At 53.4% G+C, this 24,893-nt stretch overlaps 8 protein-coding genes across 8 annotated transcripts; 6 read left to right on the top strand and 2 right to left on the bottom strand.

Annotated features, from left to right (window-relative positions):
• Positions 1-334: 334 nt before the first annotated feature.
• LMH87_010051 (uncharacterized protein) lies at positions 335-3,186 on the bottom strand (the record flags this gene model as incomplete). The annotated part of the gene is made up of 5 exons (XM_056197147.1): positions 335-1,310; positions 1,359-1,938; positions 1,992-2,873; positions 2,926-3,010; positions 3,169-3,186. The coding sequence occupies 5 exons, from the start codon at positions 3,184-3,186 to the stop codon at positions 335-337; spliced, it is 2,541 nt and encodes an 846-aa protein (XP_056054226.1).
• A 1,948-nt stretch (positions 3,187-5,134) lies between these two features.
• On the top strand, positions 5,135-7,286 carry LMH87_010052 (uncharacterized protein; the record flags this gene model as incomplete). The annotated part of the gene is made up of 5 exons (XM_056197148.1): positions 5,135-5,162; positions 5,270-5,290; positions 5,345-5,401; positions 5,471-7,026; positions 7,080-7,286. The coding sequence occupies 5 exons, from the start codon at positions 5,135-5,137 to the stop codon at positions 7,284-7,286; spliced, it is 1,869 nt and encodes a 622-aa protein (XP_056054227.1).
• Positions 7,287-8,761: 1,475 nt separating this feature from the next.
• LMH87_010053 (uncharacterized protein) lies at positions 8,762-10,569 on the top strand (the record flags this gene model as incomplete). The annotated part of the gene is made up of 4 exons (XM_056197150.1): positions 8,762-9,261; positions 9,313-9,846; positions 9,894-10,000; positions 10,049-10,569. 4 exons carry the CDS (start codon positions 8,762-8,764, stop codon positions 10,567-10,569), a joined length of 1,662 nt encoding a protein of 553 aa, XP_056054228.1.
• A 4,157-nt stretch (positions 10,570-14,726) lies between these two features.
• Positions 14,727-16,066, top strand: LMH87_010054 (uncharacterized protein; the record flags this gene model as incomplete). The annotated part of the gene is made up of 2 exons (XM_056197151.1): positions 14,727-14,766; positions 14,928-16,066. 2 exons carry the CDS (start codon positions 14,727-14,729, stop codon positions 16,064-16,066), a joined length of 1,179 nt encoding a protein of 392 aa, XP_056054229.1.
• Positions 16,067-17,958: 1,892 nt separating this feature from the next.
• Positions 17,959-18,372, top strand: LMH87_010055 (uncharacterized protein; the record flags this gene model as incomplete). Its single annotated transcript, XM_056197152.1, has 3 exons — positions 17,959-18,079; positions 18,146-18,304; positions 18,362-18,372. The coding sequence occupies 3 exons, from the start codon at positions 17,959-17,961 to the stop codon at positions 18,370-18,372; spliced, it is 291 nt and encodes a 96-aa protein (XP_056054230.1).
• Positions 18,373-20,426: 2,054 nt separating this feature from the next.
• LMH87_010056 (uncharacterized protein) lies at positions 20,427-21,770 on the top strand (the record flags this gene model as incomplete). Its single annotated transcript, XM_056197153.1, has 1 exon — positions 20,427-21,770. One exon carries the CDS (start codon positions 20,427-20,429, stop codon positions 21,768-21,770), a length of 1,344 nt encoding a protein of 447 aa, XP_056054231.1.
• A 410-nt stretch (positions 21,771-22,180) lies between these two features.
• On the top strand, positions 22,181-22,822 carry LMH87_010057 (uncharacterized protein; the record flags this gene model as incomplete). The annotated part of the gene is made up of 1 exon (XM_056197154.1): positions 22,181-22,822. One exon carries the CDS (start codon positions 22,181-22,183, stop codon positions 22,820-22,822), a length of 642 nt encoding a protein of 213 aa, XP_056054232.1.
• Positions 22,823-23,573: 751 nt separating this feature from the next.
• Positions 23,574-23,929, bottom strand: LMH87_010058 (uncharacterized protein; the record flags this gene model as incomplete). Its single annotated transcript, XM_056197155.1, has 2 exons — positions 23,574-23,758; positions 23,815-23,929. 2 exons carry the CDS (start codon positions 23,927-23,929, stop codon positions 23,574-23,576), a joined length of 300 nt encoding a protein of 99 aa, XP_056054233.1.
• Positions 23,930-24,893: the final 964 nt, after the last annotated feature.

A 24,893-nucleotide genomic window follows, 5' to 3' on the forward strand; every position in this document is an offset into this window, starting at 1 on the left:
TGCCTGGACGAGCAATGGTTGGTGCGATAGTTGCTTCTTCGGACGGGTCGAACCTTTCCCATTCGGACATTCGTGTCATGGCCTCTACCGGTCATATATGCCACGCCGCCCTGCACATACACCATTCAGTTGATATACATGGAAAACGTAATGCCATTAAGCTACTGAGAGTCAGAAGCTATAGTCCTTTTCTAAACTCTTTCCCGGTAACACCCAACTTGCATCATCATCAGCCCACGTCCTCATACTTGTAGTCACACTTCTTTTTTGTAATCCCAAGCATATGCCTTCTTGCTTTTTCAAACACAAAAAATCAAGCATCTATATCATAACCCTACTCGTCCTCGTCCTCGACCTCCTCAGCCTCCTCGACCTCGGCTGCGGCCATTTCCACGTCCTCGTGTCCGTTTACCGCCACGGGCGCACTCTCAATCGCAGAGCCGCCGTCGGCCTCAAGCTTCAGCCAGGCATCCCATTCGGGGAAGAGGTCATCGTCCTCGCCCGGAAGACCGATGAGCTTCGCTACGCGAGCCTTCTTCGACTTTTCTAAGCTTTCTCTCCACTCTGTGACGGCGCCCGCAGCTAGGCTAGGTTTGTATGTCTGTGTAAAGAGCACAGACTCGGCATATCGTTCCGTCTTGGTCAGAATTCTCTGGCATTTTTGTACGTCTCCTAGCAGCCAGTAACACGAAAAGGCGACATTGTTAGCGCTTTTCTCCTCGGCTTGCACGGCCAGCTTAGCCAGACCGTCGCGGTCGCCCGTGGACGAATGGAGCAGTAACAGCGACCCAATGTCCTTCGCCGCAGTGAAGCACTCGGCTGCCAAGGCAACATCCCAAGCAGAAAGGGCTGCGTCTCCAACAGTCTTCCATTTGTGCTCAACATCGGCGGCACGGGCAAGCTCCAGGGCAATGTCGAGCTGGTTCAGGCCGAGAGCGAGATCGAACTTGTGTTCGGGGTCGGTAGCGACCTCCAGGGCGAGCTCCTTATGGCCCTGTCCCTCGAGGAATCGGGCAATCTTGTTGAGCTGATCGCTGGGAATGGTGGGCAGCAGCTCAGCCGCAGTCTCCATATCCTCACGCAGAACAAGCGTCTGGTACTCAAGGACGGGTAGCGACAGAGCAAACGACGTAACGTTGACATCCTTGTCGGCAAGGTAGATTCTCGAGTCTCTTTGGATGTAACCCAAGATATACATGGCCTTGTCAAAGTGCGAAACGGTGTAGGTCTGGTCACCGACCAGGTAGTTTAGGCGGTTGGTGCTGTTGGTGTAAATAAAGCAGTCGCCAACCCATTCACCAGTGCGCACGCTGTTCACTGTTAGAATCACAAGCTCCATGGCGGGAAATGGTACTTACGTCTCGCTGATGTCAGTAATGACCTCAAAAGCAGCCTCCACACCATCATCCTCGATTTGGCCAGCCTGGACGGCTTCAACATAGTTCTCGCGCGAGAATCGCAAGACGTAAAAAGTATCCTCGCAGGCGATCGCAACAAGCTCGCCGCTCTCAGACCAATAAACGTGCTTGGGTTCGACCTCGATTCTGCGAACCAGGCCGCCAGTAGCCCAGTCAAAGAACGAGATGCCGCCCTGTCCAGTAACGCCAAGAAGAATACCACCGGTCAAGCCATCGGCCTGGAAGCCAACATCGAGGCCGCCGGACTTTTCGGCAAAGTTCTTATAGATCTTGACAGTCGTCGGTGTTTCGCGAATGGCAAAGTCGTTGCTGTTTTCCTTGGAAGCCCAGACAAAGTCAAGGGCAGAACCAAAAGCCTTGTTACGCCACGCCAGAGCAGTGTAGATGATGTATTCGCCATCACCGCAAACGGCGACAAACCGTCCATTGGGCGAGTGGATCAAGGTCTGAGGGTAGACTTCGCAGGTTCCGAGGTCCTTGGTAGGCAGTGAAATAGCATCGTTGTCCTTGGTTTCGGGATCTAGCGGCGTGTTAGTCAAGAGATCCAGCAGCTGGTTTGTTACTGATACTGACCTCCTCTGATGATGGAAGAAACGACCTCGTTATGCTTAGCCCAGATGAGCTTGCCGGAGGGATCCATGGACACGGCAGGCTCCTCACGACCAAGCTTGACAACGACAACACCATCGTCATAACCGGCAGCAATGCATTGCTGTCCCTTTTGCGAGGAAACACACCAGGCGCGCTCCATACTATAGTTGAGAGATGTCTCGAAACGGTACGTGTTGGCGTGCCACACTCGCAGGGTGCCATCCTCTGAACCAGAGACAATGACGGGCAACTCGGGGTGATAGACGGCAAATGAAACATTGTGTGTGTGGCCTTCGAGTGTCGCAATGAGCGACTTGGTCGTGTAATCCCAAATCTTGATTGTTCGGTCATCGGAGGTTGTGAGTAGGTAAGGCTTGTCAGAGTGGGGGTAGTAGTCGACGTGGTTGACACCCTTGGTCTCGTGAGCTTCAAGGGTGAAGTTGGCGTGCGGTGATCCGAGGTTCCAGATCTTGACGGTTCTGTCCAGACACGCGGAGGCAAAGGTGTTGGTGTCCTTGGGGTTGATGGCCAGGGACAAGATGTAGTGGCTGTGACCCTCGAAGACACGCACGCACTTCCAGCCCTTTTCCCAGTCCCACAGCTTGATGGTCATGTCATCGGAGGCAGTCAGGACAAATGGCTGCGTGGGGTGCACAACAATGGCTCTGATATAGTCGGGGTGGGCTTCGAAGGAGGTGATCTTCTCGGAGGTGTTGTAGTTGTAGACGCGAAGCTGGAAGTCATCGGAACCGCAGACAATCCAGTTCTTTCGAGCGATGAATCTACCGGCACGGACCGGGACATCGGTCATCTCAAAGGTCTTGACGACCGCCTGAGTGGCGTACGAGGTGATGTTGACGTTGCCTGAAACAGGTCAGTGAATTCGTGGGAGGCAGGCCTGCGCATGTAACCCTACCATTGTACAGGGTCGTGAGCACCCAAGGCTCGTGAGGGTGGAAATCGATGCCCTTGACTCGGTCGCTACGGGTGTAGAGCTGGCGCTATAGAAGCATCATTGTCAGTGTCAATTCGAGCTGGGAGGCGAGCTTGCGAAGGGGGCCAAGGCCAGATTGCGCCTCGAGTGGGGAGGCTGAGGTCGGCCGGCGTCGCAGCAGCAATTGCGTATCAACTGCTGCTATTTCGCGGGATGTGGGCGTACCTTGACGTCGAGCTTCATTTTGACGGTATCTGTCCGCTGCTCGCGGCGTTGTAGAGGTAAGTTGTCAACGTGGAAAGGCGGCGTGGAGGCTCCCCTGATAGTGGGGTTGACGGGCTAGGTAGGAGTTGTGGACAGGATTGCAGGTTATGTCCATAGGACAGGGCAGCGAAAAAAGAAAACTAGTAGTAGAGGTGTTTCCGTTAATGTGAATGAGCTTAACAATTTCAACGGCAAAGACGCAAAGCAAATGGCACAGCACTGGACAGCCTCGACCGACGCACACAATGGTTTCTGGTGGCACGAGTCGAAAATGTGGCCATGTTAGAGCTCCTGGCTGGCGAAAATATCGGTGCCTGTTTTGTCAGGCACCAACTATTCACTTACACTTCGATGGATCGTTGCGACACAAGCAATCCGCAAAATATTTCATATTCTGACAGTGAGAGATTTCCATGAATCTTAGAAACACACTGGTTATTTGTGCACATGTGTCATTGAGGCGCAAAATGGGCGGCGATGCAACGCAGATGGCATCTAGAAGTGCCCAGACATTGCAACATCAAGTAGGGGATGTAGTTACTGTACGCTAGCGACACGGGGTCTGTTCTGTGTTCGTCTGCCTAGGTATTCGGAGAATTGTCAAGTGTCTGCAGTACGAGTGCATTGAGCGTCGTTGCTGTGATTACTCTGCCCTCGTTCAAGCTTCATGCAGACAGTTTACGAACATGATACCTTCTGCCAAGTCGTGAAGGAAATTATTTACTCTGACCTTTCAGATGAACTTGTAACTCCGAGCATAAAATTCGTTCTACTGGGTACTATATCCGCGTCGTACTGCTAAATGCCTGTCACGGTAGCATTGTCGAGAAGCCGTCAAAGTACAGGGTACGTCGGTTCCCACGTGCGGCCAAATGCCTTTCGTCACCAAAAGCCAAGACATTCTGATACTCAGCTCAGAAATCAACCGCACCGCCCGAGTTCATTTCATGATCCCAGCACCCCAGTCAACAAGCACCAATTAACGCAGCCACCTCGCTGCAAAGTCCAACAAAGCCGTCAATTTGCCACTCAGCGTCATAGGGGTCCTGGCTTGGGACGATCTTCCCCAGCTTGAAGGAGCACTTTCTAGCACTGTTTGCACTGTCTTCAGCACCAGACTGTGCTAGATTTTGCTGTCAATCATGAAATGCCACACAGTGCGGCTCGCGGCGATTTCTCCGCCGCCGCCACTGTAAAGCCCGGATCCAGTCAGTCCCATGTCCAGGCTAGGTACCGCATCTCAGCACTCGGGTACCTGCCACAGCGGGCACGCCTCGGTACACAACGCTGTATCACCCACTGTACACGACACTCGCTGGGCACTGCACAGCCCCAACTCACCCGCCCAGTCCAGCCCAAGCCGCTCAAGCCCAGCCCAGCCCGCCCAGCCAGTCATCATTGTAGCACCGCTCTATTTAATAAAGTAAACAGGCTTCCTAGCCTGTCATGCCCACCAGGTTGCTGTGCTTTGCCTCCACCAACCAGTGTTGCCTCGCCCCTTTCGTATTCTGTCGCCTGACCACACTATTTTTATCACTCCTAACTCTATATTGCTAAAGGTGCGCAGCATCATTCCTGCTGCCCTTTTTGCATCTCCTAAGAGCTCTTCTCGCAGCTCGCGGACAGACACCAGTCACTGCCCACGGAAGCCCTGGGCCGCGCTTGTTCCTATCCGCCTGCGGGGTTGCCGACTTGCATCCACCGCCACCGTTCCCTCTCCCACGCCTGCGAGCTCCTCCTCACTCAGTCCTTTCTTATCTAGCGACGACACTGCCAGCCTGTCTCGATCTCTATGTCCTCCCACCACGATTAGAAATATCGCGTACGACTTCCCCGCATCTCGTCCTGCATCCCGACGCTTCCTCGCCCACGTCTTTCCCTTACGTCAACCCCATCAATCAATCCATTTTCAAAAGTTCCGCGACAAATGGCGATGTCGTGGAAACTCACAAAGAGTATGTTCTATCCCCTCGTCTGCATTGCGCAGATCGCATCGCCCTCCGACTTTGCCACGACCCAGTTGCGGCCGGCGGACCTGTTTTGAATGCTGACACCTGGGCAGAGCTCAAGGAGACGCACCTGGGTACGCTGAGCCCATTCTCCCGATCCGCCTCGACCTCGACTATAACGGAAAAAGAGGACAAGGCCCAGCCCAGCCCCGGACTGGAGGCACCCATCCCAGAGAATGATGCCCGTATGTCGCACCCGACGCCTCCAGCCATAGATTTTTGTTCCACAGGCTAATCCAGATATGAACCTGCAGCTCCTGCTACAGGCATGGTCCAGGCCCCTATCGTCAAGCCACCCAAGCCTGGCATCCTGGTCGTCACTCTTCATGAAGGCCAGGGATTCGCTCTCCCTGAAGAGCACCGAAATGCCTTCACCTCACAGCACCAAGGTTCCCTCTCAACGAATAATGCCTCGGCCGCAGGCTCCGTCAGGCCTGGATCCCAGCGCATGGCAGGGTCCCTAGCCAACAACGGCGGCTCTCACCGGCCGCATTCGTCTGCTGGCGGCTTTTCCGGTATCCCCACAAACCACGGCCGAATATCAGGAAAATACATGCCATATGCTCTCCTCGATTTCGACAAGGTCCAAGTCTTTGTCAATTCCGTACAAGGAAACCCAGAGAACCCTCTATGGGCAGGTGGCAACACGCAGTACAAGTTTGATGTGTCCCGCGTTACAGAGCTCGTCATTCACCTGTATCTGCGCAACCCGAACGCTGCGCCTGGCGCAGGACGTAGCCAGGACATTTTCCTTGGTGTCGCCCGCATCAACCCCAAGTTCGAGGAGCGACAGCCGTTTGTGGAAGACCCTAAGCTCAGCAAGAAGGATCGCGAAAAGGCTGCTGCTGAGTACGCTCAGAGGCAGGGCGGAGAGGGCCACAGCGGCGTTGATTGGGTCAACGTGCAGTTTGGCTCTGGCAAGATCAAGGTCGGTGTCGAGTACGTAGAGACTCGAGTTGGCAAGCTCAAGATTGAAGACTTTGAATTGCTCAAGGTTGTCGGCAAGGGCAGCTTCGGCAAGGTCATGCAGGTTCGCAAAAAGGACACGAACCGAATCTACGCACTCAAGACGATTCGAAAGGCGCACATCATTTCCCGATCTGAAGTGGCGCATACCCTTGCTGAGCGATCTGTGTTGGCGCAGATTAACAATCCCTTCATTGTACCGCTCAAGTTCAGCTTTCAATCGCCCGAGAAGCTGTACTTTGTTCTAGCCTTTGTCAATGGCGGTGAACTCTTCTACCACCTCCAGAAGGACGGCCGGTTTGACGTGAATCGCGCACGATTCTACACGGCTGAACTGTTGTGTGCTCTCGAGTGTTTGCATGGATTTAGTGTCATCTATCGCGACCTCAAGCCCGAAAACATTCTTCTCGATTATCAGGGCCATATTGCGCTGTGCGACTTTGGTCTCTGCAAGCTCGACATGAAGGACGAGGATCGAACAAACACCTTCTGCGGCACACCCGAATATCTCGCCCCAGAACTCCTCATGGGCCAAGGCTATAACAAGACGGTTGATTGGTGGACCCTGGGTGTCTTACTCTATGAGATGCTGACGGGTCTGCCGCCTTACTATGACGAGAATGTCAATGAAATGTACCGCAAGATCCTGTCGGAGCCGCTGCACTTTTCTGATATTGTGCCACCGGCCGCCAAGGATCTGCTTACGAAGCTGCTCAACCGTGATCCGAAGCAGCGACTTGGAGCTAACGGCTCTGCTGAAATCAAGGCGCACCCGTTCTTCCACGCCATAGATTGGCGCAAGTTGCTGCAGCGCAAGTATGAGCCTACATTCAAACCCAGTGTTGTAAGTAATCTTGCCCGTAACGCGTTGCGTCGATGGAAACACTAACAATGCAGGCCGACGCACTGGATACCGTCAACTTTGACCCTGAATTTACAGGTGAGGTGCCGCAAGACTCGCTTGTGGAAGGCCACCCACTATCGCAAACGATGCAGAATCAGTTTACTGGATTCAGCTACAACAGGCCGATTGCCGGACTGGGAGATGCCGGCGGCAGCGTCAAAGACCCATCGTTTGTGGGGAGCATCCCCGAGCACGAGTAGAACATAAAGAGACACACAAGACAACATTGGCATTATGATTTTTACAATGGGCGAAACGGGCAAATGAAAATTCTGGGCGTTGATGGTTTTTCTTTTTCGCTTCAGCGGGATAGTAGAAGAGATACGGCCACTGATGGTGTGCGGCCAGCGACGCTGGATAGGTCGACGCCGCTTGTGGGAAGAGACGATGAGATTCGTGTAAGCAAGCGTTTCCGCTTGCAATTGGCTGGCAGGCTAGCGAGAGATATAGATAGACATTAGCATTTCCTTGGTGTATTATTTTGAGTTTATGGATTTACCAGTCCGCTGTATGCATGGCTGAGCGAAACCAGTGCGAGCAATACCAAACCAGCCAACAGCATATGCAACCTGGCACATGCACATCGAGAGCGCGCCAAACCGTATGATCCGAGCATTTCAACGCATACAGGGACCAATTACCCGATGGGGTCACTTGATACACATAGCAGTAGCGTGAATGGAGTGCTTCTATTTGCCAGATAGGCGAGAAGCCGTGGCAACGGCCGTCACCGGCTGATAGAATTTCCAAGAATTGCAGGCCTGGGACGTGGCAATGAGCAGTACTACAACGTTTTGGAAAACGTGTTTGTGCAGCAAATGTAGACGGCGAAACTATCGTGAACCCTATGTCGCACTGTATCGAGAATCATGATAAACTGCTGCTGCTCGGGCAGTTGTGCCGAAATCCGCGAGGCGTGGCCAGCTCAGAGGTCAGCACTGGACTGATTGCTGGGCGCATTTTCAGTGGTCCAGACCTCTGCAAGCTGCGAGCTTCAGTGGTCTACATACGCTGGAGGACCCCCTCCTCCACGGCGGCGGCGCTGCCTTTTGCGGCATGCGGCACCGCTGGACGGGCGGCCCCACAGCAGCTCCCAACATCTCAATCTGCGGTATTTCATCATAAGCTCCATCTGCCCGTTGCCCAGGCATCGCACAATTTTCCTTCTGCATCTCTAGATTACCACGCAAAACCCATTCCCAGTCTCAAGTTTGGCTGTCTTGACTTTAGTTCCAGGTATGTTGCGGATTGAGGGCCGCACAGGGCCCCGGACTGCTCTGACGCTGGGCTGCCCCGCCCCCTCCTCTGGTTGCCCCTCCACCGTCTCAAGCTTTGATTGATGATGCTTTCGTCATCCATCACGCCCATGCTCAGCAATTGGTCATTCTTTACACATTTACCCTGTTGAAGCTGGACCTGCCATCCTCCTACATCGCTTGAAATTTTCCGCCTCTTTACACATTTTCGCACCTTTTGCCTGGCACGTACCGTATTGTCCCGGCTAACGGACTTTTCGCCACTTTGAAGGGCTCAGACTATAGCTCCCCATCAGACGCAACCCTCCGAACGTACCGAAGCAGTCGCCCCAATCCAGTCCGCCTGAAAGCAAAAATTTCCCGGCCCCTGGCAGAAATCCCTTGAATTCTTCACGCAACATCGCACTCTTGACGAAACAATGGCACCCGCAAACACTCTCCCCGCCTGGGCGGAGCTCAATGCTCATCGCGACACCATCAGCAAGTCGTTTGTCCTCAAAGAGGCCTTTGCTTCGGACCCGGACCGGTTCAACCGCTTCACGCGCACATTCACAGCCCCTGGCACCTCGGCCGATATCCTCTTTGACTTTTCCAAGAACTTCTTGACCGACGAGACCCTCGACCTCCTCGTCAAGCTTGCCGAGCAGGCCGGTGTCGAGCGCAAGCGCGATGCCCTCTTCCGCGGTGACAAGGTCAATTTCACTGAGAACCGTGCCGTCTTCCACCCCGCCCTGCGCAATGTTAGCGGCTGGGAGATGAAGGTTGACGGCGAGGACGTCATGGACGTTCCCGGCGGTGTCAACGATGTTCTCAAGCACATGAAGGAGTTTTCCGAGCAGATTCGCAGCGGCGAGTGGACCGGTTTCACCGGGAAGAAGCTGACTACCATTATTAACATTGGTATTGGTGGTTCCGACCTGTAAGTTTCCTGCTAATTGTTACCTGATTGACAAGTTTCTAACTGGTGTAGCGGCCCTGTCATGGTTACTGAGGCGCTCAAGCACTATGGCGCCAAGGATATGACTCTTCACTTTGTGTCCAACATTGACGGCACTCACATCACCGAGGCCCTCGCCAACTCGGATCCTGAGACGACCCTGTTCCTCATTGCCTCCAAGACCTTTACCACTGCCGAGACGACGACCAACGCCAACACAGCCAAGTCCTGGTTCCTTGAAAAGACTGACAACAAGGGCGAGATTGCCAAGCACTTTGTTGCGCTGTCGACCAATGAGGCCGAGGTCACCAAGTTTGGCATTGACAGCAAGAACATGTTTGGCTTTGAGAGCTGGGTTGGCGGTCGCTACTCGGTCTGGAGTGCCATTGGTCTGAGTGTTGCTCTGTACATTGGCTATGACAACTTCCACAAATTCCTCAGCGGCGCCCACGCCATGGACAAGCACTTCAAGGAGACTCCTCTCAAGGAGAACATTCCCCTTCTTGGTGGTCTCTTGAGCGTCTGGTACTCTGACTTTTTCCAGGCCCAGACTCACCTGGTTGCCCCGTAAGCAATGTGCAATTGTACCAGAGGCAAATGCTAACAAATCGCAGTTTCGATCAGTACCTGCACCGCTTCCCTGCCTACCTGCAGCAGCTCTCCATGGAGTCCAACGGCAAGTCCATCTCTTCTGACGGGTCTGCTGTCAAGTACACAACTGGTAAGCAACAAACATATCCCGAGTTACAGCATTGAGCTGACAAGTCAGGCCCCATTGTGTTTGGCGAGCCTTGCACCAACGCCCAGCACTCTTTCTTCCAGCTTGTGCACCAAGGCACCAAGCTGATTCCCACCGACTTTATCCTGGCTGCCCAGTCGCACAACCCTGTTTCGCAGAACCTGCACCAGAAGATGCTTGCCTCCAACTACCTGGCGCAGGCCGAGGCCCTGATGGTCGGCAAGACTGACGAAGAGGTGCAGGCTGAGGGCACGACTGGCGACCTCGTCCCCCACAAGCGCTTCCTGGGTAACCGCCCTACGACTTCGATCCTGGTTGGCGGTAGCATTGGCCCTGCTGAACTGGGTGCTCTGATTGTTTACTACGAGCACCTGACGTTTACGGAGGGTGCCATCTGGGACATTAACAGCTTCGACCAGTGGGGTGTCGAGCTGGGCAAGGTTCTGGCCAAGAAGATTCTCAAGGAGATTGACGAGTCTGGCAACGGTGAGAATCACGACACCTCGACCGGCGGATTGCTGAGCGCGTTCAAGAAGTACTCCAAGATTTAAGGGACGTGACGGAACGAAGCAAATAGGAGAGATAGGCGAAGTAATATCATAGTTGGCCGGAATAGGCAATACAAGAGCATGAACAAGATGGCAGCTGCAATGTGCAATGTGAAGCCGGGCCACGATGATATTCGGGCGTAGTGCAGGAATGTGGCTGGATGAGATGAAGAGGAGTGGCGTCGGCGGAGACGGGATTCTAGAGACACCAGGAATGCCGCAAAGCCATCCATGACAGTGGAAAGGCCCAAATAGCTGAAGTGTGCAGCTACCATGTGAACGGCCCAGTGCTGGCAAACCATGTGTAAAGGCAAAGAGGCAGCATGAGACCAAAAAACGCCTTGCCACGTCGGAGGCATCTCCACAAACAAGCCTTGCCATTACGAGAAGAGAATGAAGGGCTGGTCTGATTTGGAGCAGAAACTGTGAATGGGGAATGCACAAGTACCCAAGATTTCTGTAAATGGTCCCCTACATGCCGCACCCCAGGATTTCTCGTCAGCCCGAGGCATATCAGGGCTATGGGGTGATGTGCGGAGGTGGAGTTGGCATCGTTCCAGGGTCGGGCTGAGTGAGACAGGTACAAGACAGCGCGAGCGTTTTTACTTTCTTCAAGGGAAATTCACGATGATTTACTGGCGGCTTCATTTGCTGACTGTCCGAAGGGGCAACGATTCCTGCTACAGGAATGACTAGGAAAACGGATATTCAGAGCAGCGCTGGCATGATATGGACGCGTGCAAGAGAGCTGAGCCGGGGAAGGAGGGGCAGGCTAGGAACGGACCGTGTGCGGGCGCGAAATATGCAGGTCGGACTTGAAGCGGCCGGGTCTGCCAGGGTAGGCGAGGGAATTAACAGAGTCGTAATCTGTAAAAAAGAGGGTTATCTTGAGGGGGATTCGGGTGGCACATGCCATGCATGTTCATGGCTCATTGTTACCAGTAGGTTGCGATGCTGTGCTGGGCGGGGCCTGGACGGGTACCTAGGTGATGGTACGATGGTGCGATTTGGCATCTGACGCGGGAGAAATAGGAGGCTCAAAAAAGAGGAAGAAGTGGTGATCAGCATGGGTATAATTAGGCACGAATATGAGGGTACTGGTAAAGCAAGAGGTTAATGAGAATGATGGCACATGCTGAAACCGATGCCTGGTACTCAGTAGTTCGGACAGGCGGCTCAAAAGTGAGTGGTAGCGATACGGCCGTGCCAGCACCCTTGTCGACGTACAAGGATATGGAGGTACGCGAAAAACGGTGGCTTTAGTGGCTTGCGCCATCCAAAACGGTGGCTAGCTACCCATTGCCACGCCAGGCATACTGGTAGTTTGGCACAGGTACGTACCCTGCTGGTGGGCGTGGCAGCGGAACAGCCGAAAATGGATTGCCGGACAGCGCCGGAGGTTCTTTATCCATGACGGGCGGGACGGTGGTGGTGGCAGTGAGGAAGAAACCGTAATCTTTTGGTAACCGAGTGAGCTGTTTTCTTGTACTCACCGGGTCCTCGTGGATTTAGAGTTGTGCCAGTAAGGCTCAGTGTTTGATGCACGTTTCTTTTGCGTGCTGCGGGCCCTGAGTGCTCTGTTCGTAGGAAGATGGCAGCGCCGAGTGCACCTTGAGAATTATCCAGGATTTACGACTCACCGAGACAAAATACGAATTCTTTTTACAGTATTAGAGTAGACTAGGGAAGAATAATGACGCGGGACAGCATGACAGAATCGACAATATTACGCGCAGATTGTCGGAAACATCTAGTACTCAATCTACCTACAGGCCCAGGTTGGGCAGCCTTTAGCGCCGGCCGCATTACGGCGGGGGTGGCTTTGCTCCAGACGAACAAGGCCCTGCAAGATGGCAGCCAATGCAGTGACGACAAGGTACGGCGTATTCCTTGCACTAATAAGGCAAGAGGTGAAAATAAGACGGCATTATTTAGAACCCCCCACCGCTGAATGATACGTTGGCGCGGATCCCCCCTCATGTTGCAGAAAAGAAACGTTTTCCATTGAGGCTAACAACATTGAGACGGTAAAAGAAAAGCCTCGTCGTCAGAGCCGGGCATCTGCGGCCCAGGAGGTGACGTCGTTTTACATGTGTTTGTGCGAGGGGAAGCTAATAAACATTCATGATGTTATCTGCGTAACCAAGATGCAGGCGGGATACGACAGGACAGGAACTGAGGGAGGAGAGACAGAGACAGAGGGCAAGATGCAGATGGATGAAGCCGTTCACGATGATTACTGGTTTTATAGACATGTAGACGGTCATGGAACTTTTTCCTATTTTGATAGTGTCGAGTCGAAACAAGCACACTTCTCCATAGAAATTTCTCCACGGCGCGCCCGGAACAAAACGTCAGTTGAACTGACCCAAAGAAAAAAAGAAAATGACCCCAGAAATAGAAGTGTACCCTTGAGCAAAGAATGATGCTGTCCATTTTGTGGACAAGGCGATCGGGAACAAGTGATGTAACGATTCGATTGTCTTTTTGGCGATGCGTGGTTCGGCAAGCCGGAGGGTAAGGTCCCGCAGTGTGGTGAAAGGGAAGAATGATGTCATTGTCGTTGTCGTCGGCTGTTTTCTTCTTGTCGGGCGGCCCCACGGCACGATGGAGGGGCTTGGGCTTGACAACCCTGGCGCAAAACAAGAGGGTGTGCGGCGACTGGAGGTGAGGCTCGCGAGCATGGGTTTCCTTATCTTGTGCTACGTAGGGAAGAGACGGGACAGCGCAAACTGTGCAGATACATGGGGCTTGGCGACATATAGGCGTGAGTGCGGATGGATGAGTCTGTGAAACACGCACTGGTATACTGATGCTGGTTTGATTGTTTGTATTCTGCCGATACTGGTAGACACGGATGGGGACAAGGCATTTGCACTTGTAGCTGGCAGTGTGCTGCTTGATGTCACCGCATGAAGCCATCGTGAAGGACCAGTGAGTAATGGGATCCACGTCACTACTAGTGGAGGATTGGCTCGTGTCATGTCACCCACGCTGCTGCTGTAATCCAGGCTCGATCACCGTGGGCCTCGTGAAAATAGGCTGCATCGCGCCAAGTCATGACGTTTCATGGTAAACTCGGAGTCAGTAATGACTACCCTACCAGTACTTGCCTAGCTGTTCTTATCTTTGACCACCACAACCAGCCAGAGATAGTGGCGCTGAGAACGACACCACCCTACGGCGGCCTGCCCCCTGCTGCCTAGGTACCTAAGCACAGCCTAGCGCCAAGGAAGAGACAGGGCTCAGGCACCTGAAATACAGAGGTACAGTGCCTGGGGATGTACCTACTCCAGGGGAGGCTGCGCTGTGTGTCGAGAGCAGTTTCGGCATCTCTTGAGGGGTTTTCAGTGATGAGCCGCGCTGTAAAATCCACAGCCTGCAGGGCGCAGTTGGTGGAGACGGTGCGAAGCCCCGCAGCGAAACGGAGGCCTGCACGTCGGCCAAAAGGGTCAGCCAGTAACAGGACGGGAAATGGGGGGACCCGCCGACCGTAACCTACGGTGGCTCCATCTTGGCAGACCCCGAACCAATCACAAATGCCAGCTCGACGCCACCGTCATGTATTGCGACATGCAGCGAGAACCCCTCTGCTTTCTCTGCCTTTCTTTGCTACCAGTATGCACGCTATGTAGCCCCGCCGCCCACCGAAGATGCTTTGTCCCCCATCCGCCGCCGCCGCCGCCGTAACCAGTCGGTTAGTGCCTGACGTAGGTGTGGTCTCTCCGGAAAAGGTTTATGACGGTATCAGACAAGAATGATTATGATTTTCTCGCTGGCGCAGGGGGGGCGCCACTTTCTCCATCGCGTTCCAGCTCACGATCCGGAGGTACCTACTTGAAGTGCCTCAACATCCAAAAGCCGTTGTCCCCTTATAAAGCCTCCCCCCCGCCTCCTTCGTCGAATTCCTCACTTCTCAGACCTCATTCCTCATCAGCCTCTCTTCCATCTATCCCATATCCTCTTCACGGTAGTCTTCCATCTTCAAGACAACCTTTTCCTGTTGCATTCCTTGATTGGCTTTGCACATTGAACCTTCCGCATCTAGACTACCACCTATAAAGTCTACACCTGCTCTTTCGCTTTCCTCTACTCAGGAAAAAGCCTTACAACCTCCCACCTTGAACCAAATTTTCTTACAATCGAAAAACTCCATCATCATGGCTCCTAAAGCTGTTCATTTCGGTGCTGGCAATATTGGTACGTTCAATCTTCTCTGCAATTTACTGTGCCACCCTCAACGGCCGCGCCACTCCGGCTTCCGCCGACGAGTAGCGCTGCCCCGCTGCACGTCATCGCTGCCTTGACACACCCACCACGCTCAATCACGATGGAATCACGATGCTAACATTTCACCCAAGGCCGTGGCTTTGTCGCCTGTTTTCTCCACAACTCCGGCTACGAGGTCGTCTTTGCCGACGTCGCCGATGCCCTGATTGACTCCATCAACGCCTCCCCTTCGTACCGCGTCATCGAGGTCGGCGTCGAGGGCACCACCGAGTCCAAGATTACAAACTACCGCGCCATCAACTCCAAGACGCACGAGGCCGACCTCATCGACGAGATCAGCACCGCCGACGTCGTCACCTGCTCCGTCGGCCCCCGCGTCCTCAAGTTCATCGCCCCCGTCATCGCCAAGGGCATTGACCGCCGCCCCGCGGACCTCAAGCCCCTCTCCGTCATTGCCTGCGAGAACGCCATTGGCGCCACCGACACCCTCGCCGAGTTCATCAAGAGCCCCGACAACACCCCCGAGCACCGCATCGAGGACCACCACTCGCGCGCTCGCTACGCCAACTCGGCCATTGACCGCATCGTCCCTGCCCAAGACCCCAACGCCGGCCTCGACGTGACGCTGGAAAAGTTTTTCGAGTGGGTTGTTGAGAAGACGCCGTTTGAGGACGTCGGCATCCCCAACATTGAGGGCATCAACTGGGTCGAGAACCTCGCCCCCTTCATCGAGCGCAAGCTTTTCACCGTCAACACCAGCCACGCCACCGCCGCCTACCACGGCTACAACCGCAGAAAGCGCACCGTCTACGATGCTCTGCAGGACAAGACCATCATGGCCGAGGTCCGTGGTGCCCTCAACGAGACCAAGGGCCTGATTGTCAGCAAGCACTCCATCGACGACGATGCCCAGGCCGCCTACGTCGACAAGATCATCAAGCGCATCGGCAACCCTCATCTGGAGGACGCCGTCGAGCGTGTCGGCCGCGCCCCTCTCCGCAAGCTCTCCCGCAAGGAGCGCTTCATCGGCCCCGCCGCCGAGATTGCTGAGAATGGCGGCGAGATCAAGTACCTCCTCGACGCCATCGAGATGGCCTTCCGTTTCCAAAATGTCGAGGACGACGAGGAGTCCAAGGAGCTCGCCACCATCATGTCGGACAACACTCCCGAGGATGTCGTCGCCAAGGTCTGCGGCGTGCAGACATCGGAGAAAATTTACCCCCAGCTTGTCCAGGTCGTCAAGCGCGTCCAGGCCGACAGCAGCGAGTGACTACATGGCTCGCGCTCGAAGCTGTAAAGGGTTTTTCTTTTGTCTAGTGTATACCCGGATGGCGTTTATGATTTTATGAGCATGGTAGCATGGAGTTTGAGAATTGTATAGATTATCAATAGCGAAAAGATGATTTCTTATATTTATAAAAATGCTGCGCAACAATGTGAATGCTGTAAAGTGTGCATGGAGGACTGTCAAAAGTCGCTGGTCAAATTGCTGTGTTCGGGGTGGGTATTTGGACGGCCTTGGCTGCGCTGATATCGCGGTTGTGGTACATGACAATCATGGCATCTACTGAGCGACTTGATCAGTAGAAAACTTCATCTTCATTTTTTTCCCCAACATTAGTTTCTATTACTTAGATTCCCTTGCAGTCGTCTTACCCACCGCGGTCCTCTTTTATCATCTCTGTAACTTTACGCCTAGAAGGGTGTCACCTTGACTCTTTCGCCCTATGCTTCGGTACTGTACAGCATTAGGTTTGGAACCTCGGCAGACTCGTGCCTGCTGCCAAAGCCCCCCGCGCCGTGAATGGACTCTGACCCTTCTCGCTGAGCTGCAAGAGGCCCCGGTTCCCAGGTGCAAAGTACCCTGATCTGCTGCTGTGCCCTCCCCTCACAGTACAGGCACCCCCCCTGTTTCAGGCTCGCCTCTGTCCGGCGGCATGGCAGCCCGCACCCGAGACCTTTTTGCTTCCGCCCGAATGTGCATGCTCTTGACCCCCCCCCCCCAGAGGCCAACTGGATCGGATGGAAAACTCGGATCGAGCCGCAAGTGCACCGTTGGTGTTTTACAAAACTGGGAGTGAGATTGTCTGATCCACAGTAGTTGTCGGTTGGGTTTCGACTCGAGAGGCACGAGAGGGCGGTCGGATTGGCAGCGTTGTCACGGAACATATGAAACAATGTGTTGCAGGTGACACAACCATGGGATGTGGCTGGCTGGACTGTTTCCTTTTCTATATGTCTCTGTAGATCTTTGATCTATAAATTCGAGGGAAAATAACAGCAGGAGTCCCACCGTCTGCTCCGCGTTGGGTCCATCATGCTCTGGGCCAATGCGACGAGATCCGGGACTTGAAATTTCTCAAACATCTCCGCCGTTTCCTCAATCACCACAGATCGGCTCTCTTTGCTAGTCCATCAGATGTAACATTCCTCTCTTGCATTTTGCTGTGTGGTGGCACGGGCCATCGGCAAGACAGAGAACTGCGTATCCGCAAGGGACCATCGGGCGACCCGACTGTCCCTCAACTTTTAGGCTTTCTTTCTATTCCTTCTTTCCCTCCAGCAAGAGGCAAACCGACTGTTCGGCCGATCTTTGTGTATCACGAGGTGAAAATCATGCTTGTCCGTAGAGGTGGCCCGGGAGGTACTCGCATCCATGTACCACCGACGTGGAATTTCTGGCCGGATGGGATCGTCGGCGCGCACATCTGAGCACTGTCTTGCTTCTTCATAGCTGAATGTTTACTTCGAGCAAGGAAAGGGCCGGATCTCCATCACCTCTGCGCAACGGCCTGGGCAAACGAATATACCTCATGCGCCATGATACACGGCTGGGCCGCTGTCGGCCACCGCATCCAAAAATGGTTGCAAAAATCTTAAACATGATGCGGAAGAAGCGCTCACATACTATCAACACGGGAAAAGAGTCCAGCTTCTGTCTCAATCTCGAAACACTTTGGGCTGCTTCATGCTGGCCCTCATCAAGCGAGCGGAATGCGGACAGGTTTCTGGCAACTGAGGTTTCCAACGGCTATAAATGACTTGGAAGCTCCTTCTTAAAGATGTTTCGACCATCCAGCACTTCTCACCATCAAGACTACCATCAGTCTTGAATTTCGAACCATATTTACGCTGCACAGAATACCTTGTCCCATACCCATCATGCAAGCTACACTTTCGTCTCTTGTCCTGCTAGCGGCTGCTCCGCTGCTCGCATACGCAGACCATTCACCCTGCAAGAGAGGCCTCAACTACTGCGGATCCGTTCTGATGAGAAGCTACGGTACGTTGCTCTCTGAGATGCGTGCTTTTCCACCTTGACTATACATGCTAACGTATCGAGCGCTAGGCTGGAGTGAAGCTGAGCTCCGAAGCGTCACGCCGGCGACCTCCATTCCGGTTTCTGAGCTTCTTTTTCGCTGCCAGCCTCTTGATGAAGTGGTTTTTGTCGAGATTTGCTATGACGGCTGCATCGACGCCGGCTCAGACAGGTCGGACTTTTGCGAACGTAAGCGGCCACCCCATTCCTCTCATTTTCTAGTTGCACTCGACTAACGTCCAATAGCGTCCGACTAAAGCTCAACTACGTGTGACTACGGCCCTCTAAAGGAAAGTTGCCTACAGAACCTCGATGTTGGTTTTTGTCCTGGCTAGCTTAGGTTTTCCCAATATCTTGTTATGCAAATGCAGAGGTTTAGACACTAGAGCAATATAGTTCCAATGGCACGACCATCTCAACATCCCGAACAACTGCGCCTAAAATCCGTAGCGTAAGATTAAATGGTAATTATTTGGTTTATTGTTCTTTAAGTTCTCTTATTAATATGGTAATCTCTAAATCCTTTTCTTCAAACTCTTACTCGACATTCATTTCTTGTTCTAAAACCATCCTGCGATTTTGGGGTTGACTATTATCTTTCGCGATGCCTGTGCCCGCGAACAGCACCCACCGCCCTCACCACAGAGATGAAAACGTTGCGCAAATGTCACGTCGTTGCTGGCACAAAGGGTACACCTAAGGGTAGGAGTTTCTACGTACTGATGTGAAAATCCACGTTATAAGTCGGGCGCATGACCTGAGCTCCCTCGGCGCCATCTTTCATGCCTCGCCCAGCTTGTACCGAACCTGCGGGCACAACATCCACGAATATAGGGAGGTCGTCCTGCCCAAAGACCTTGAAGAGTTCGAGTCGGACGAGCATCAGCGCTTAATTCGCACGATATGGCGAGTTCATCTCATCTACGAATCTCAACGCGCTGTCGTAAAAAACAGAAGGTCTAGTAATGGAAGACGCTCAAGGGCTTAAATCGACGCCGGCCGTCGAGCTTCCCACAAAAGTGCCACCAGCGCCGACCGCTGACAGGTACAGCTCCTGCGGCTCGCGCCACGATTATGAAAGCTACATTGGCCCTGTACGTTACGATCTAGGCCACGATCCATGGGCTTACAGTAACGGCATGCAGCGTAGCTCCGGCTACGGCTGCATAAAGTATAGCCTCGAGTACGAAGAGTTACACTCGGCTGCCCAGTATGTTCGCGAGTGGCATGGCGAGGAACTGGCCGCCAGAAGCGGGAACCCTTAGAAGAAACTCCGGAATGGACGAGCGAGAGCTGACGGCCACAAGATGTCAGTGGTGGCGGGCAGAACGCTCTGATGCCAAGCGCTGGGAGGCAAGAAGGCGCCGAGTAGACCAAAGTTCATCATGAAGGCGGCCACTCGATGTGACAACGCGAGAGGATGAATTAGAAAACAGGAGTTAAAACAGTGACACTGACTGGCAAATTGTTCAAGTTACATCGCAAAACCCCCACCAATAAACCCGCCCTTGAGGCCCAGCGTCTGGTCTTTCTTTTTTCTTTGCACCTTCCGCATTTAGGGAGCGTCTGAATCAATGTCTTTCCTTCTTCTTGGCCTTATTTCTCCTCCCCATCTCTTTTTTTTTCCTGTCCCTATTTTGTTCTTCCTCAATCGCTTTTTCCGATTCTCAATACCGACGGTTTGCCACCATGCCCGCGTCTAGCCTTCCCGGCCCGTCGCTGCATCGTGTGGCTTGCCGGATCATGCACGTCTGTTTTTTTTTTATCGGGGCCGATCCAGGCCCTGATCACGGATCATCACTGAGGCTCACAAGCCACTTAACTGCACGGCTGTCGAGATATTGATAGTAGAATCCTGCTATACATGCGTTCGTATACGAGTGCATTTATTGGCCGTTGAAGCAAAATTTTCATCGTCGTCTCCTCGTGCTGTTTGCTTGGCGGGACAAACATGCCGTGGCGAAGCGACACCAGCCTTGCCCGGGACACCTTGTGAGCTGATGAAAAGGACCAGTCTTGCAGGAAAGAGCAAATTTTTCGCTACTGTCGAGCAAAAGTTCCGTGATTTGCCAAGAGAGTAGTGTCGAGGTAGCTGAAATATGACCGACGAGGAATGAGCGACTGAGTACCGTGTCTCACTGCCCGCACGTCGTATTACATGCAGGGTGTCTCAAAGTTCGCCGCGCAGCAACACAGTCAAGACTTCTATATATCTAGGCATCCGACCCCCAGTATCTCTCTCTTTTGTTCTTCCTTCCAACCGCAACTGAGCTTCACTTCACCAAACCTCATACTGGTAGATCTATTCACCATGCTTCGAACAACTCTTCTCAGCGCCGCCTTTGCGGCCCTTGCCGGCGCCGACCAGACCATCATCGTCGCAACCGACGTGCCTCCTCTGCCTCTGCAGACGCAATCTGCCGTGCTCTCCGCCGCAGACCTCTGGTCGCAGAGCTGTCCCGAGGAGCTCGCGCCGCAGGTACCCTACAACGCGTCCCTTCTGCTCTCCAAGTACACGCCAGAGTTCAACGTCGCCGATACCACGGCGTTTCCTCCCAACACCGTCTTTCCGTCCTCAGGTAGCGTGGTGCGGGGCGCGCTCGAGGCCTGGGCGCAGCATCAGCATCTCTTCCTGCGGCCCGATGAGGTCTGGTTCGAAGTCCTGGCGCAGCTCAACTTTTACATGGCTGCCCACGCCGAGGATGTGCGACACCTGTTTGTCGACTTTGAGGGACAGCAGGAGATTGTTGTCAAGGACTACACCTGGCGAAATGTGATTTCAAGCTTCGCAGGAGAGATCCAAAAGCGCGTCAAGACGGACTGGCTCGAGGCGTGGATCATGCCCGGCTTCAGCACGAGCACCGAGGACGACAGCATGACGGCCACGGTACTGATGATGGGCCTCGTGAAGCAGTACTTCAGCTTCACGGGCGGCATTATCTGCGGCCTACCACGGGTCACGCTGCTCGGCAGCAGAGAGGACTGGCAGAGGCTTTCGGACAAATTGGACCGCCTGCCCGAGTTTGGCGCGGAGCCCAAAGGGTATGCGCAGAATCTGCGTCCCATCTTTGAGCGATTCGTCAGGACGTTTGATGAGCCGCACAGCAAGGACATCAAGACATTTTGGCGCCAGATTGTTCGCGCCGAGCACCATACAACGTGTGGCAAAGGTCCGATTGAGTATTCCGTGACCGGTTGGATCCTGGGCCTTTTGCAGTGGACTGAGCACGGTGATCTACGCGTGCCCCAGCCGCGCACCGACGACACGTTCTATGCCGCCCATAACGACAAGAATACCGAGATTGTGACGCTTGATGGTGTACAGTACCACCCCCAGCCGATGGACAAGCTGCCTGTGGGGTACGCCAAGGTGCCGATGAAGATGCTCGACTTCCCGGAGCCCGGCACCGACAGCGATGCGTTCCTGCTGGCGGGCAACATCGGCGTCAACCGCACGGCGAGTATCAATGGCGGGTACACGCGTGCGCAGCCGATGAGCTCATGGTTCATGTATGGCCCGGTGGACAAGAGCTACAACGTGACGACCATCCGTGGCAGCTATAAGGAGTTGCAGACTTTGACTAACGGCATGGCGGTGCAGCAGAGCTGTCCCGGATATCAGCGGCCGTGGGACCCCTCTGGCGGAGAACAGTAGGGAAACCAAAAGAAGAGTAGCTATCATAGTGATTGGTGTATTCGGATGTAATGAAATCAATTTACGAAACGGACTGCATACCTGGTGATGTGAAGCAACCGACCCAGGCGGCTAGTGTGAGAGTTTCAGCTCCCACGCCACCGCAGCGTTCTAACCTACTCAATAGCTACGATTCTTCAGCTGAGCGCCCCAAAAATATCGTGAACACGTTTGCACCCAGGTCCAACACTTGTAGCGTGAACCCATCGTGAATCTACATTAGTGGCGTCTCCACGGCCCACCAAAGCTGACAGCGGGCACATATATGTAGGACCGGGCGGTCACGTCGGACGAGTGCTTCTTCGCCTCTCCTCACTCAGTCTTTTTCTTCTCTTACACTCACAGAAAAACAAACTATCTGAAAACAAACAATGTCTCTCATCAAATTTTACCGCGCCGACTACTCCTCGGCGGGCGTTACCGACGCCGTCTTCCGCGAGCTCGAGGCGGCCGCCGGCCATCCCCTCGCCGAGCGCATCGACGTCGCCCTGCACACGGGCACCCGCGACGCCGCCTTTCTCGCCATCAACCCCAACGGCTTCGTGCCCGCCATCGTGCCCGCCGACGGGGTGCCGCTGTGGGAGTCGGCCGCCATCACCATGTACCTCGGGGAGCTGCACGGCGTGGACGCGGGCCTGTACCCGGAGGCCAAAACGACGCTGCGCGGGCAGGCGATGAAGTGGATCGTGTGGTCGAACGTGAACCTGCCTATGACGGCGCGCCAGATTAGCCGCGTGATTCATGGCAAGAAGGAGGAGGATGCGGACGTGCAGAAGCTGAGGGAAAAGGACGCGGAGACGGCCAAGGGGGAGCTGGAGAAGCAGCTCAAGGTGCTGGACGGGGGGCTGGAGGGCAAGAATTATTTGCTGGGAGAAACGTATTCGTTGGCGGACACGCACATATGGTCGTTTATGAGCTACATCAAGATGCTGGGCGTGGACCTGGACAAGATGGGCAACCTGAAGGCGTGGCTCGACAGGGTGGGTGCGAGGGAGCAGCTCAAGGGTCTGTAAGTGAGCCGGGTGGCATCTCGGAAGTCAGGAACAAATCACCACTCTTTAAATTGGATGCAGAGCGGAAGTCTGTATGTGGTCAAATCAGAAAATAGCAAAGTGATTAGAAATGTACCACAACTTTGTTTAGAAGAGGCAAGTAATCTGCAGCGTTTGGGAAGAAAAGTCCAAGAATATGCTTTGCAATGTGTAGCAGATGATGCGAAGAACAAGCGGTACGGCCTGTGATGCTTCACTCATTATTTTCTCGAGACAGGTCCTTGCAACATGTCGCTAGTAAGGATGGGCGGAGGGTATTTGTTCAAAACAGTTCAGCCTCATGACGGATCCCGGCGCCATTCTGAGTGCTGCTTTCCGTTATCGACAAAGGACAATAAGGTGCTAAATTAATGCCCACCGAGGTGGGATATCTATAAGCACCATCCGTGTAGGCATTTTCCACACTACAATTCTTGCTGTCATTCATAGCCATTCGACGCTCCGCGGACTCCTAGATTCGTTTCTTGGTCGACATGCAGCGACAAAATGAAAGTGTACATTGTTCGAAAATGCTGAGCACCCGGGACTTCGTAGGGTAAGGGGAAGAAGACTGAGTTGGCCGTCAAGATTCGAGTTTTATTTATTTATTTTAGAACTGAGCGACGCTCCTTGAGTCAGGCATTCAACCCTTGGCTACAGTAAAGAGTGGATGTTCCACCTCTCGGCTCTATGATCTCCCAATGGCTCAGTTAAGCCTCTTTCTATCTCGGTCTTAGCAAAAGTCATTCTTTCCAGAGCCTCCATTCTGGCATCCACGTCGGCAGAAATTGGTGTACTCAATGTCACCATTCGAACCCCCAAGACATTTGAAAAGGGAGTCTGTAGTCAAGTCGTCCCCTTTGAATCGTCGTATACCAGCCTTTGCCACTGCATCATCGATTTGGGCACGGTAGTTTCCTGATGATTGTTAACATGCTGACTCAAGGGACAGAATGAAATGAATGGTATATTACCAATCGCTAGAAGAGTGTTGCCACAATAAAGGAGGCCTTTGTTGCAGTTTCTAGCTTCCGCAAGAGGGGCAGCGGCGGCCATCATCGCGAGACAGATGGTGTTTATCTTGACCATTTTGAGTAAAGGTTTGCTGAATCTTGAGAATTTGAGAATGAATTGAGGTGAGTCTGTTTAGACAACTGGGAAGAGGAAACATGCCATTTATGTAGTTTTGAAAGCTTGTGTACAAACGCAAAAAAAGGCGTCCAGCTTCCAAAATAAAGATTGTAGTGTCGGACTGAAAAGCGGTCGACCGTAATGTATAGAAGACCCGAGAAATGAGTGAAGAGTTGGAATGAGACGTATGAGGTGGGCGAGACCTGCCGCAGCTATCCCTACTTCCTGTACAAACAGTGTCTCGGGTAGGACCCTGAAGGACATTCGGGCTGAAGACTTCGTTGTCTGTCAGGTTGAACAGGATCACGACCCCTAGTCGCGATACCTACCATCAAGTCTCTACAAATCTGTTTCGTATACTTCTGGTTTGGTTAGCATAGTACATGATAAGTTATAAATGCAAGCGCAGGTATTGTTGAGAGGTTAATTTGATAGAAGAATGCTTGCTTGGCCCAGATTAGTAGCATAGTGCAATGAGGCCAGGCGGTGCTACCTGCCGATGCCACGGCTAGGATACTCTATTTTGCCTCTGCTCTCTTGTCATTACGATGCAGTGACTGAGTTAGACACAGCAGCGATTCCAGTACTGACTTTCGTGTTTCACAAAAAAGCAAGTTAAATTGTTTTCAGATCAGCTTCATAACTGCACATTGGGCAGGTTTTCCACCACGCTTTGTGTCTCATTTTTAGGGTCTAGGCTCTTCCCGTAAATCTAGATGGGGGATTTCACGGCACTGCTTAAGACAGCCTTTTCCCCCAGTGATAAGTTACAGTCTTATGCCGGGCATGACACCTGGTGCCGTGTCTCATGTAGAGAGACCGATCAGAGGTCTCGACGTCGTCGCGCCCGACCCTTTTAACTCGGCTTGCTCTGTAGCATCTGGGTGTCTTGTTTGAACAACTGCCGAGCGCTCAGCGCATG

Source organism: Akanthomyces muscarius, chromosome 5, assembly GCF_028009165.1.
Source record: "Akanthomyces muscarius strain Ve6 chromosome 5, whole genome shotgun sequence".
NCBI classification, from domain to species: Eukaryota; Fungi; Ascomycota; class Sordariomycetes; order Hypocreales; family Cordycipitaceae; genus Akanthomyces; species Akanthomyces muscarius.